At 50.4% G+C, this 11,804-nt stretch overlaps 2 protein-coding genes across 6 annotated transcripts; both read left to right on the top strand.

The window, feature by feature from the left end:
• The first annotated feature begins 427 nt into the window (after positions 1 to 427).
• Positions 428 to 3,121, top strand: TNFSF13 (TNF superfamily member 13). The gene is made up of 6 exons (XM_081161893.1): positions 428 to 744; positions 1,080 to 1,164; positions 1,318 to 1,365; positions 1,503 to 1,621; positions 1,830 to 1,968; positions 2,218 to 3,121. The coding sequence occupies exons 1-6, from the start codon at positions 490 to 492 to the stop codon at positions 2,325 to 2,327; spliced, it is 756 nt and encodes a 251-aa protein (XP_081018019.1). The 5' UTR covers positions 428 to 489; the 3' UTR covers positions 2,328 to 3,121.
• A 340-nt stretch (positions 3,122 to 3,461) lies between these two features.
• On the top strand, positions 3,462 to 11,668 carry SENP3 (SUMO specific peptidase 3). Of its 5 annotated transcripts, none has more exons than XM_081161667.1 (11): positions 3,462 to 3,737; positions 4,483 to 5,295; positions 6,611 to 6,850; positions 6,948 to 7,059; positions 7,418 to 7,565; positions 7,690 to 7,737; positions 8,135 to 8,212; positions 10,151 to 10,288; positions 10,449 to 10,532; positions 10,628 to 10,678; positions 11,131 to 11,668. In XM_081161667.1, exons 2-11 carry the CDS (start codon positions 4,557 to 4,559, stop codon positions 11,239 to 11,241), a joined length of 1,749 nt encoding a protein of 582 aa, XP_081017793.1. In that variant the 5' UTR covers positions 3,462 to 3,737; positions 4,483 to 4,556; the 3' UTR covers positions 11,242 to 11,668. The 5 variants fall into 5 exon arrangements, with proteins under 5 accessions (XP_081017793.1, XP_081017792.1, XP_081017791.1 ...); XM_081161666.1 differs by having other exon boundaries at positions 3,490 to 3,737; positions 4,504 to 5,295; XM_081161665.1 differs by having other exon boundaries at positions 3,494 to 3,737; positions 4,579 to 5,295.
• Positions 11,669 to 11,804: the final 136 nt, after the last annotated feature.

The following is an 11,804-nucleotide window of genomic DNA, read 5'->3' on the forward strand; positions in this document are numbered from 1 at the left end:
TCATTCCTAGCAAACTTGCCCAGAGATCTCTCTCGGGCCTGAGCCAGAGGGTCTTCCACCCTCATCCCTTGACCCTCAATGCTGCCCAGCTTGTCCCTTCATCACTGCTTCTGGCACCATGCCCCATAGCCAGCCAACCTTCCCTCCCCCACTTCTGGGGCCGCCCCAGGGTTCCTGTGCTTTGGCCGCTCCTCCTGGGTGTCACTGGCAGCCCCGTGCTTCCTAGAGAGACTGGCCCCAAATTCTCCTGAGGCTGGAGGAGGGTGGGGGTCTCAAGACAACACTGGCCCCACAGCAGAGTGCCAGGAGCACCAACAGTGCCCCTAGCTTGCTTTCCTCCTCCCTCCTTTTTATTCTCAAGTTCCTTTTTATTTCTCCCTTGCGTAACGCCCTTCCTCCCTTCTGCACCACTGCCTGCACCCCCACCCGCCCTGCCACCTCCTTGCCACCCACTCCTAAAGCCACAGCTGTTGGCAGGGTCCCCAGCTCATGCCAGCCTCATCTTCCTTTCTAGCCCCTAAAGGGTCCCCGGGAGACATGGGGGGCCGGGGCCGAGAGCCGGCACTCTCAGTTGCTCTCTGGTTGAGTTGGGGGGCGGTTTTGGGGGCTGTGGCTTGTGCCATGGCTCTGCTGATCCAACAAACAGAGCTGCAAATCCTAAGAAGAGAGGTGACTCGGCTGCAGAGGACTGGAGGGCCCTCTGAAAAGGGGGAAGGGTATCCATGGCTGAGCCTCCAGGAGCAGGTGAGTGAGGGGAGAAGGGTGTCGGGAGAGAAGGATCAGTGGCAGGGTCATTTCTGGCACTCTTGGTTCCAGCCTCCTGGTCTGCAATGTTTCTAGTGGGTGCAAGAGAGGGTCCCAGGTTTGGAGGTCAAGGGAACAGCCATTCCAGTAAAGGAAACTGTTAAAGATTAATGCTTCTTGTACCTACCAATCCTGGAGGACAGCCAGCACCAAGACTCAGGTTGCTGGGGAAAGGTCCATGAGAGATGCGAGGCATTCCTGTGGCGGGAGCAGGGCTGGGAAGAAAGGCTGTCTGGGACCCTTGCATCTTAGCCTAACCCTGACTCTCTTTCTAGGAGCAGAGCCCTGATAGCCTGGAAGCCCTGGAGAATGGGGAGAGATCCCGGAGAAGGAGAGCAGTGCTCACCCATAAACAGAAGAGTGAGGCCTTCAGGGTGCAGAGGGGTGGGAGGTGATCAAGCAGCATGAAGACGTGGAGATTGTTACCCCCAAATCAGAGTGAGGGTGAAAGGCTGACAACAGGGCAAGTGGGGTAGGTGGCCATTGCTGAAGATTTCCTCCTTCTTTCCTCAGAGAGACACTCGGTTCTGCACCTTGTTCCCATTAACATTACCTCCAAGGGTGAGCACTATTTTAAATGGCTTTTGGGGAAAGGCAAGACCTGGGAACTTTGGGGCTGGCACCCAGGCCCAAGAAAACCTTAAAGGTGAAAAGTAAGAATGCACAGAAATCCTGACTGCCACACTCCTCACCTCCAGAGGACTCTGATGTGACAGAGGTGATGTGGCAACCAGCTCTTAAGCGTGGGAGAGGTCTGGAGGCCCAAGGATATGTTGTCCGAGTCTGGGATGCTGGAATTTATCTGCTGTACAGCCAGGTAACCACAAACAAACATTGAGCCTCACAAGGGGGCCTGGAAGCCTATTCTTCCAGAGCCTTATGCCCAGTACTGAGGGTTCTCAAACCTCTGTTCATACCAAACTTAGAAGACCCTCCTCCTTCATTCCTTGTCACGGCTCCTGAGGCCTCCCCAGACTGAGCTATACCATCCTGTTTTCTTCACAATCTCCTCCCTTCCCTGCCAGGTCCTGTTTCATGATGTGACTTTCACCATGGGTCAGGTGGTATATCGGGAGGGCCAGGGAAAGCAGGAGACTCTATTCCGATGTATACGAAGTATGCCCTCCAACCCAGACTGGGCCTACAATAGCTGCTACAGTGCAGGTAACAGCTCTGTGGGCAGTGGGGGGATGGATGTGAGAAGAGCAGGACATATCAGACCTGGGGGTAGTGGTGGGAGAGCTATGACAGGGGATTGGAAGCCTGTACGTAGAGGTGGATCTAAGGAACCAAGAAGAGAGAATACCTACATCCTTACAGGAAGTAGAAAAAGGTTGACCTGGGGGAGGGTAAAACATCAGAGTATCTGTAAGGCTGTGCTTCACCGAGCATCTATTTCCTCTCTTTTTTCAGGTGTCTTCCATTTACACCAAGGAGATATTCTGAGTGTCATAGTCCCCAGAGCAAGTGCGAAACTTAGCCTCTCTCCACATGGAACCTTCCTGGGGTTTGTGAAACTGTGACTGTGTTATAAAAGGTGGTCTGGGCTTGGAAGACCAGAGCAGGTACATATGGGAGACAGCCAAAAGCTGACTAGACAAAGGACAGGGAATGGGAAGGAACAGAGGCCTCTTCTGGGTTTAACTGGAACCCTCAGCTTGATAATTCATGACTCTGTTCCTCCTTTTTCCCTTTCCCCCCCAACCTCTAGACTTTGATTTCATGAATATTAAGGAGGTAGAATATCATATCTTGCTTTTATCTCCCATCTAGCCCCAAATTCTTGGGGAAGTGGAGGGGTAAAGAGAAAATGCCAGGCATTGTCTAGACCTGCTTTTGGTCCCACTGGAATGCTTCCAGAACAGCACCACCATCTAGCGGCAGTTTGAGAGAATCATCCTGTTGGCAGAAGTCCACAAAGCCTTACTACACTCAGGAAAACTGGTTCCCTATGCCACACGTCCCTCGAGGTATCCTGTCTCTTCACCCCACAGGAAGCTTCCTCCTCACTTCCCTTGATCTATTGTGCCTTAGTTTCGATCACTAGAGTATTTATTATGGGACCGTATGCAGGGGACGCCCGACGATGCCGGTCCCATTGCAGCCACATTACTCTTTGGGTCCCTAGTTTTGCCTTTCGTGCTCCGCATTCCCCTGGCGTGGCAGGCCATTCCAAGCCCCTCTGGGCTGAGACGGGTCGCCCGGGAGCCTTGGATGAATCGTATGTCCTGATACTGGTCTTGCCTCACTCCTGAGCTCTTTTTTGCTGCTCAAGCCCTGCTTAAAGTTAAATAAAAGAGAGTAAATGATACCTCGGATCCATTTCCCCCACTGCCTTGCTTCGTCCCCCTACCCGGGAACTCCTGCCCTCCAGGAACTCCCAGGCGCACCCCACTACACCAAAAGTATCCGGCCCCTGTGCTCGTGACTGACAGAAGGGCCACGCAACCCAGCAGCACGCGACGCGCAGGCGCAAAAAGCCGAGCGGTGGGGTCAAGCGCAGCCCCGGTCGGCGGGTGCGCGTAGGGGCAGCCCTGCGTAGGGCTCGGGGGCGGAACGATCCCGTGGCGTCTACGTTCGTGGGTAGGCGGGCCTAGGCGTGTAGTGGCCGCGCCGGCGCCGTTCGCGCAAGTGTGACGTAGAAATCGTGCGCCGCCACCGCCAGTGGGCCTGGGGCTCGCGGGAGGGGAAACGGGAGGGGGAGGGGGAGGTGGTGGAGGTGGAAGCCTGAGCAGAGCAAGAGGCGGCCGCGGCGGGGCGGCTCAGCGGCGCGGCGCGCGGCCCAGAAGCGTTGGAATCCTGAATTGAGGCGGCTACGCCTTTGAAGACAGCAGGAGTGGCGGGGCCGCCACCGTCACCCGAGAGATGAGCCGGGAAGCCTGAGGCCGGAGACGCCCGCCCTCGGGCCCGTCAGCCCGGCTTCACCGCTCCTGGTGAGGACGCCCCTTCCCCTCCCCCCCCCCAACCCGTCCCCGACCTCCCCCATTCCTGGACCTCATTCCCACCTAACCCGGGCCCAGGAGGCCCTTGAAGGGATTTCTTAAGGCCCTCGCGCTCTGAGCACTCCAAGCCTGTAGGACTATACCGGTGCTGGGACACATTCTGGTCCCCGGAGACAGCTAGAGAGGGGGGCTGGGCCAGCCGGGCTCGCGAGACTCAGTTCTTTCCCAGCGCCTTGATTCCGTTGCTTAAGCACCGATGCGGTTCTCCTTCAGTTTCCTTTAAAAATTCTTCCATGTCATTAGATTCTACTACCTAAACCATAGTCCTGGCATCCCCATTTACTCCTGAGATGATCTGAGCATGCCCCCTCTCCTCCAGTTCCTTCCAGGGTTGTAGAGAACTCTCTTACCACTCTAGACCACTGTTTCCCTGTGGAGGTTGTGTTCTCATGTGCCATATCAGTATTCCCGTGCTGAGCTATATCCCTTATTAGGATCTCAATGAGGACATTACTGGAGGTTTTAAGACAGAAGTAAAACCTGAAAGTGTTCCGTTTGACCAAATAAAATCCCCAAGGCCTGCTGCTCTAGCCATTCTCCCTTGCCTTTATCTGGGTAGGGGAGAGATGATGGCACAGATGCTAAGGGTTCCCTTGTGGACCACGTTAACCAGAAATATCTGAAGTTAGTTTTGCTTTCTTTCCCTCTTTCCTTTTTGCATCTCTCTGAATCCTAGTTCATTTGCATCTGATTCCAGAACAGGCATGCTGAGGAAGAAAGGCAGTATCTGGGGTACAGAATGTTTGGATTATGACACTCCTTCGTTTTACAGGCTCCTGGAAGATGAAAGAGACTATACAAGGGACCGGGCCTTGGGGGCCTGAGCCTTCAGGACCTGGCATAGCCCCAGCTTACTCAAGCCCTAGGCGGGAGCGTCTTCGTTGGCCCCCACCCCCCAAACCCCGACTCAAATCAGGTGGAGGGTTTGGGCCAGATCCTGGGTCAGGGACCACAGTGCCAGCCAGACGCCTCCCTGTCCCTCGACCTTCTTTTGATGCCTCAGCTAGTGAAGAGGAGGAAGAGGAGGATGAGGAAGATGAGGAAGAGGAAGTGGCAGCTTGGAGGCTGCCCCCTAGATGGGGTCAGCTGGGAGCCACCCAGCGGCCTCGCCCTCCCCGCCCTCCCCATCGAAAAACCTGCTCGCAGCGCCGTCGCAGAGCTATGAGAGCCTTCCAGATGCTGCTCTACTCAAAAAGCACCTCGCTGACATTCCACTGGAAGCTTTGGGGGCGCCACCGGGGCCGGCGGCGTAGCCTTGCACACCCCAAGAACCATCTTTCACCCCAGGAAGGGGGTGCGACGCCACAGGTGCCATCCCCCTGCTGTCGTTTTGACTCCCCCAGGGGGCCACCTCCCCCTCGGCTGGGTCTGCTAGGTGCTCTCATGGCTGAGGATGGGGTGAGAGGGTCTCCACCAGTGCCCTCTGGGCCCCCCATGGAGGAAGATGGATTAAGGTGGACTCCAAAGTCTCCTCTGGACCCTGACTCGGGTAAGATGGGAATAGGGTGGAGGAGTGGGTGGGGAGAGCTAAGATCCTGGAGGACCAGGAGCCTCTTGCTGGGCCTAATGAAAACTGGGCCTAAGGAAAGTGAGATGGCAGAGTGAGGGCAGCAGTGGTGGTGGTATCCAGAATAGCTGTGAAATGTCTTAAGCCCCACTTTGAGCAGGAACTAAGGGGAGGTAGTCAAGGCTGGGGTACAGAATTCTTAAGTAGGTGTTCGATCTGTGCATAGAGGAGAAAAGAAGACATGGTTTAGAAAAGTCAGTCTTGTCCACTTGAAATCCCTCTTCATTTGGCCTTTGAGGATAAGGGCCCTTGCATGTGCATCTCCAGAGGGTACCATTTTCATAGTGGTGGGATGGGATCTCTGAGTAGTGAAGAGTACATCACCTGTATGGTTGTGTGTGGCATTCTCATTCAGAATAGTTTTTTTTTTTTTTCAGAGAACCACACTAAATAATTTAGGCTTTCTGTGTCTTTGTTAGTTGAGTATTTATGGAGCCTTTGCTGTATGCCAGGTATTGTGCTAGGTGCATCTCTCTAACTTCTAGTCTTGTGTTTCTCCTATGAGTACATTGACCCTTAACAAGGTTTGAATTGCGTGAGTCCACTTACATTTGGAGTTGGCCCTTCATGTCTGTGGGTTTCACATCTGCTGATTCAACCAATTATGAATCAAAGACTTTTTAAAATATATATATCTTCATTTATTTATTTTTAAATATATTTTTATTTAAAAAGGAAGAGAGAGAGAGAAACATCAATGATGAGAGAGTCATTGATCAGCTGCCTTCACAGCCCCTACTGGGGATCGAGCCTGCAACCCGGACATGTGCCCTGACCGGGAATCGAACCTCAATCTGCTGGATCATAGGTCGATGCTCAACTGCTGAGCCACACTGGCTGGGCTCAAAAGACTATTTTCAGTCTGCAGCTGGGAATCCACAGATGCAGAAGCCCAACTATATGCATTGTTCTCTGCCATTTCATATAAGGGATTTGAGCATAGATGAATTTTGGTATCCACAGGGATCCTGGAACCAATCCCCCACTGATACTGTGGGACAGCAGGATTTTGGGGGGAGTTAAAAGTTATACTCGTGTGAGGGGTATGTGGTGTCCCTAATCCCCCTTGTTGTTCAAGGGTTAACTGTAGTAACTCTTCCTCTTTATCCCATTAGAACCTCTTGGATGTGCTTATCTCATGCTTTAGGGCCTCCAGTCCTTAGAGTTTATGTTGATCTTCCCATTGCCTTTTGATCTTAGCCAATTTTTCATCCCCATCCTGTTCCCTGCCCTACAGGCCTCCTCCCTTGTACTCTGCCCAACGGTTTTGGGGAACCACCTGGGCCAGAAGGGGAGCGAAGTCTGGCACCCCCTGATGCCAGCATCCTCATCAGTAATGTGTGCAGCATCGGGGACCATGTGGCCCAGGAGCTTTTTCAGGGTTCAGATTTGGACACTGCAGAAGAGGCAGAGCGGCCTGGGGAGAAAACTGGCCAGCATAGCCCCCTGCGGGAGGAGCATGTGACCTGCGTGCAGAGTAAGGAACCCTAGAGAACCTAGTCTCTTTCCCTCAGCAGACTTCTAGATCAGAGCCTGGAGGTCTTACCCTAGTACTCTGTCCTTTCTCCATTCAGGCATCTTAGATGAATTCCTTCAAACTTACGGCAGCCTCATCCCCCTTAGCACTGATGAGGTAGTAGAGAAGTTGGAGGACATTTTTCAGCAGGAGTTTTCTACCCCTTCCAGGTGAGGCATGAAAGAGATGCCCTTTAGAAGAGGGCTGGGACTTAGTGGATGGGCAGAGAATGTGGCTGCTTTTTCTGTCATAGGGATGTACTTGGGAAGGAGAAAGCTAGAACTGAAGTGGGTGATCTGCAGGCAAGGTGCCAAGTCCTTGTAAGCCGACTGGGAGGGTCTTTGCCTAGGATCCTGAAATACTGGGTTTACCTAAGTATTTGTATACTTCTTTCTGAGGAGTAGGCCTTTAGCAGGTCTCAAAAGGACCCATGACCCAAAAAAGGAGGGGAAGATTAGTTTAGACTCTTATCTTCTGTGTGCCCTAGCCCCCTTGTCTTTTGAGTGACTCCATCCTTGGCCTACTCAGGAAGGGCCTGGTGCTACAGCTGATCCAGTCATACCAGCGGATGCCAGGCAATGCCATGGTGAGGGGCTTCCGAGTGGCCTATAAGCGGCATGTGCTGACCATGGACGACTTGGGGACCTTGTATGGACAGAACTGGCTCAATGACCAGGTGAGGAGAGAAATAGACCCAAGAGGGGAATTTAGGGAGCACGGTATCTGAGGCCCTCTTCATGGGGTATCTCTGTACCCATGTCACACCCTCCATGGCAAGTTGTCTCCCATCTTCTCCCCAGGTGATGAACATGTATGGAGACCTGGTCATGGACACAGTCCCTGAAAAGGTAGGCCTAACCAGGTACTTCAGTCCCCAGGAGAATTTCCACAGTTCTCAGCAGCTTTTCAGTCCCTTTTCTCGCTCCCATTTTCATAAAGAGGGCCCTAGTTTCTGGGGAGAGGTGGTAGAAGGTAATCTGTCAAATATAAATCTATAATCTTGGTCCTGAACTTAACAATTCTATTTCTTTCTCCCAGTCTTTAGTGATTTCCCCTTATGGCTAACCCACAGATTGGGATGGGAAGCTCTAAGATAAAGTTAAAACCATGTATGTTTTTTTAACCCTCAGTAAAGTGGAATGCAGGTTGTTGAAAGCAGTCCTTAGAGCCATAATGAAATGGAGAGGAAGCTTGGAGGGCCTGAGGTTTTTAATTCCATCCAGCTCTTTTTTATCATTGGCACAGGTGCATTTCTTCAACAGTTTCTTCTATGATAAACTCCGTACCAAGGGTTATGATGGGGTGAAAAGGTGGACCAAAAACGTGAGTTATGAATTCACATCTACTTATGTTAACACCTTGCCTTTAAAGAATTAAGAGTTCTGCCCAGCCGGGCATGGCTCAGCAGTTGAGCATGGACCTAGGATCCAGGAGATCGAGGTTCGATTCCCAGTCAGGGCACATGCTGGGGTTGCGGGCTTGATCCCTAGTTGGGGGTGTGCAGGAGGCAGCTGATCAATGATGACTCTCATCATTGATATTTTCTCTCTCCCCCCCTCCCTTCCTCTCTCTGAAATCAATAAAGATATATTTAAAATAAATAAAAAATAAAGAATTAAGAGTTCTATTTTTATGAGCTCTTTCCTTAACCTGTTCATTCAGTCTTTCAAATATTTATTAAATGTTTTTGTGCTAGGTACCATTCTACACACTAAGGATACAGTGTTAAGTAAGGAAAACATACTGCCTTTATAGGGTGAGAATAAATAAGCAGGTTAAGTTTCAGCTAGTGAGAAGTGCTATGAACAAATTAAAACAGTAATATAGTAGCATGGGAAGTGGGAACTTTATATTGGGTAATCTGGGAAGACCTCTTTTAGCTGAGGAATGATGAGCCAGCCATGTGCAGATTTGGGGGAAGAGTGTTCTAGGCAAAGGGAACAGCAAATACATGGGACACAAAGTGAGAGAGAACATTTGAGGAACGGGCCTATGTGGTTGGAACAGAGTGAGCAAAGGGGAAATGATACAAAATTTGACCAGAGTAGATTATGTTAAGGCATGGAGGGTAGGGTAGATTTTATTCCTTGTGTACTGAAGCCATTGAAGGGTTTTAAGCGGGCTGTGAAGGGCCTCATGTTTTGAACTCTTATTTCAACAATAAATTAAGGGGGGCAAGAGTGGAAGCAGGCAGACTAACTTAGGAGAGTAGCACAGAAGTCCATATGAGAAGCTTGGGTCAGTGTGGTTATGGTAGAAATAGAAGTTTTACCTAGGGTAAGTTTTGCAAGTAGAACCAATAGGACTTTCTGATGGATTGGATGTGGGAAATGAAGAAAAGATGAGAATCAAGGGTGATGCCTAGGTTTTTGGCCTGTTACTGGGGAAAATACTTAGGGGAAGAGAAGGTTTGGTGAGGGAAAAGTTATTTTCTCCCCTCCAGTTAGTTTCCCTGCCCTCCAATTCAAAGGCCAGGAAGTTGCTACAGTAATGTAGGACCATTGGCTCCAACATTTCTTAATTTCTGTCCCAGGATTCAAGAGCTTACACCCTCAGGGATCTGGAAGGCCTGCTTCTCCCAGTAGAGGCAAAGTGACCTACAGTGAAAAGAACTTCGCCTTCTAAATACCTATATTTGAGTCCCACCTCTGGCATTTCTTCTATGACCTTGAGCGAGTTACTTTCCTTTTTCAAGCTGCAGTTATGTCATTGTTAGGTTGAACATGAGAACATCCTCAAAGGATTGTTATGTGTTAATTGAGCATTTACTAGGTGCCAGGCATTGTTCTTAGTGCGTTATGGATATTAACTAGTTTAATACTCATAACAAATAGGTGAGATAGGTACTGTTATTTTTGCTCTCTCACAAATGAGGGAACTGAGGTATAGAGAATTACGTAGCTTGCCCAGGGTCATAAGCAAGTAAATGGAGGAGTGGATTTGAACCCTGGCAGTCTGTTTCCAGAATCCTGGGCCTGGGCACCTAGCTACTAAGCACTTCTACTTTTAATCTGCGGAAAGTACTTGGCCCATCCTGGGTTATCGAGTGTTTGTTCTGACACCACTTCCTCTGTCTTGCCTTCCTCCCTAACCCCAAGTATATAAAACATCCAGATGTTGACCCTTGCCTGGCAATCCAGGGGGCCGGGTCTTGTGTTCTGCCCACTTGGCCTCTTGCTTGCTCCTCCATTCTTTAGAACCTCAGAGCAGTAGGAGGGACTTATGTGCTGTCTTACCTGACCTCTGACACTGCCTTTTTAGGTGGACATCTTCAATAAGGAGCTGCTGCTAATCCCCATCCACCTGGAGGTGCATTGGTCCCTCATCTCTGTTGATGTGAGGCGACGCACCATCACCTATTTTGACTCGCAGCGCACCCTAAACCGCCGCTGCCCTAAGGTTTGTGATGGAAGGGGAAAAATAGGTAGAATTGGGGAGGTCCAATTTCAAGGCATTCTAGGCAGAAGGGCAGGTTTGGGGTCTCAGAGAAGCAACCTGGGCTTGGTGCCTCTGACCACCACACCATGAGTTCACTTCCTCCATTTCTCCATCTGCATAGCATATTGCCAAGTATCTACAGGCAGAGGCAGTGAAGAAAGACCGGCTGGATTTCCATCAAGGTTGGAAAGGTTACTTCAAAATGGTAAGTTTCTATGGGGATAGTGGTAGGAAGCAGAAGTTGAAGCCACATCCCTAGCAGTTTCCAGGTAAAGGGCCTACCTTCTTTCTATTCTCTAGAACGTGGCCAGGCAGAATAATGACAGTGATTGTGGCGCCTTTGTGTTGCAGGTAAGCAGATGACAGTTGGGTTAAAGGGTTGGGAGGGAGATGGGAGGCTGTTCCACATCCCTCATTTGGCTCATAGCCACTTGTGGAGCAGGGAGTAATCGTATGTGTTGGAATGCAGAAATCCTGGCTTCATTGGTCCTCTCCTAGCTTTCCCATCCCACATTGGTCTGGTCCTTGGTCTCTGGCTATGATATATCTGCCTCCTTACCCCTATTGCAAAGTGTGTTGTTTTTTCTTAAGACTAGGTATTTCATGTACTAAATAAGAATCTAGGATTTAGAGTCAGACTTTTTTTGAATCCCAGGCTATAGGACCTTGTCTCCTATTTGTGAAATGGGCACGTTCTCTGAAAGATCGAATGAGACATATCTCATATGAAATGTATAGCACAGATCCTGACTTGAGGGGATGCTCAGTAAGTGGTTCTCATGGCCTGCTTTGTTAACACCTAGTACTGCAAGCACCTGGCCCTGTCTCAGCCATTCAGCTTCACCCAGCAGGACATGCCCAAACTTCGTCGGCAGATCTACAAGGAGCTGTGTCACTGCAAACTCACTGTGTGAGCCTCGTATCCCAGGCCTCAAGCCCATTCATTAATGGGCAGGGGGACATGGGAGACCCTTCCTTCCCAAGAAACTCCAATTCCTTTCCTCTCTTGCCTCTTCCCACCCAACTCCCTTTGGTTTTTCATATTTAAATGTTTTAATTGAGTTCTGTATTTTTTTTTCTTTTGAGAGAATACTTGTTGATTTCTGACGTTCAGGGGGTGGCTGTGGAAAAGCCCCTCTTTCCCTGTCTACAGGGGAGTATGGCCTTGTGGCCTGGGTGGGGCAGTGATCCCCCTTCCATGTGTATGGGTAGGCCCAGGATAATCTGTGCTGGGGGTGGTGGGCGGGCAAAGGGATTACTGCCTGCCAGATCTTCAAACTTTTTTTTATATATATATATAAATGCCACGGTCCTGCTCTGGTCAATAAAGGATCCTTTGGAGATACATAGTGGTGGTCTTCCTTAAGGGGCCTCAAACTTAAGGGATATGCTCTGTCTCAGGCTTTCCTCCAGTCAGTGCTCTTAGCTACCCTTTTATGGGGTCTTGAGACTTAAGGGGCCTGCTTTCCATTCCTGG

Source organism: Miniopterus schreibersii (genome assembly GCF_964146895.1).
Source record: "Miniopterus schreibersii genome assembly, chromosome: 16".
NCBI classification, from domain to species: Eukaryota; Metazoa; Chordata; class Mammalia; order Chiroptera; family Miniopteridae; genus Miniopterus; species Miniopterus schreibersii.

What these genes read in the sequence shown, in the direction of transcription:
- TNFSF13 (XM_081161893.1), top strand. Translation starts at nt 490, where the DNA reads ATGCCAGCCTCATCTTCCTTTCTAGCCCCTAAAGGGTCCCCGGGAGAC. An exon ending in GGCTGAGCCTCCAGGAGCAG is followed by an intron (nt 745 to 1,079) that starts GTGAGTGAGGGG and finishes CTCTCTTTCTAG; the next exon opens with GAGCAGAGCCCTGATAGCCT. An exon ending in GCTCACCCATAAACAGAAGA is followed by an intron (nt 1,165 to 1,317) that starts GTGAGGCCTTCA and finishes TTCTTTCCTCAG; the next exon opens with AGAGACACTCGGTTCTGCAC.
- SENP3 (XM_081161667.1), top strand. Translation starts at nt 4,557, where the DNA reads ATGACACTCCTTCGTTTTACAGGCTCCTGGAAGATGAAAGAGACTATA. An exon ending in TAAACCGCCGCTGCCCTAAG is followed by an intron (nt 10,289 to 10,448) that starts GTTTGTGATGGA and finishes CCATCTGCATAG; the next exon opens with CATATTGCCAAGTATCTACA. An exon ending in GTGGCGCCTTTGTGTTGCAG is followed by an intron (nt 10,679 to 11,130) that starts GTAAGCAGATGA and finishes GTTAACACCTAG; the next exon opens with TACTGCAAGCACCTGGCCCT.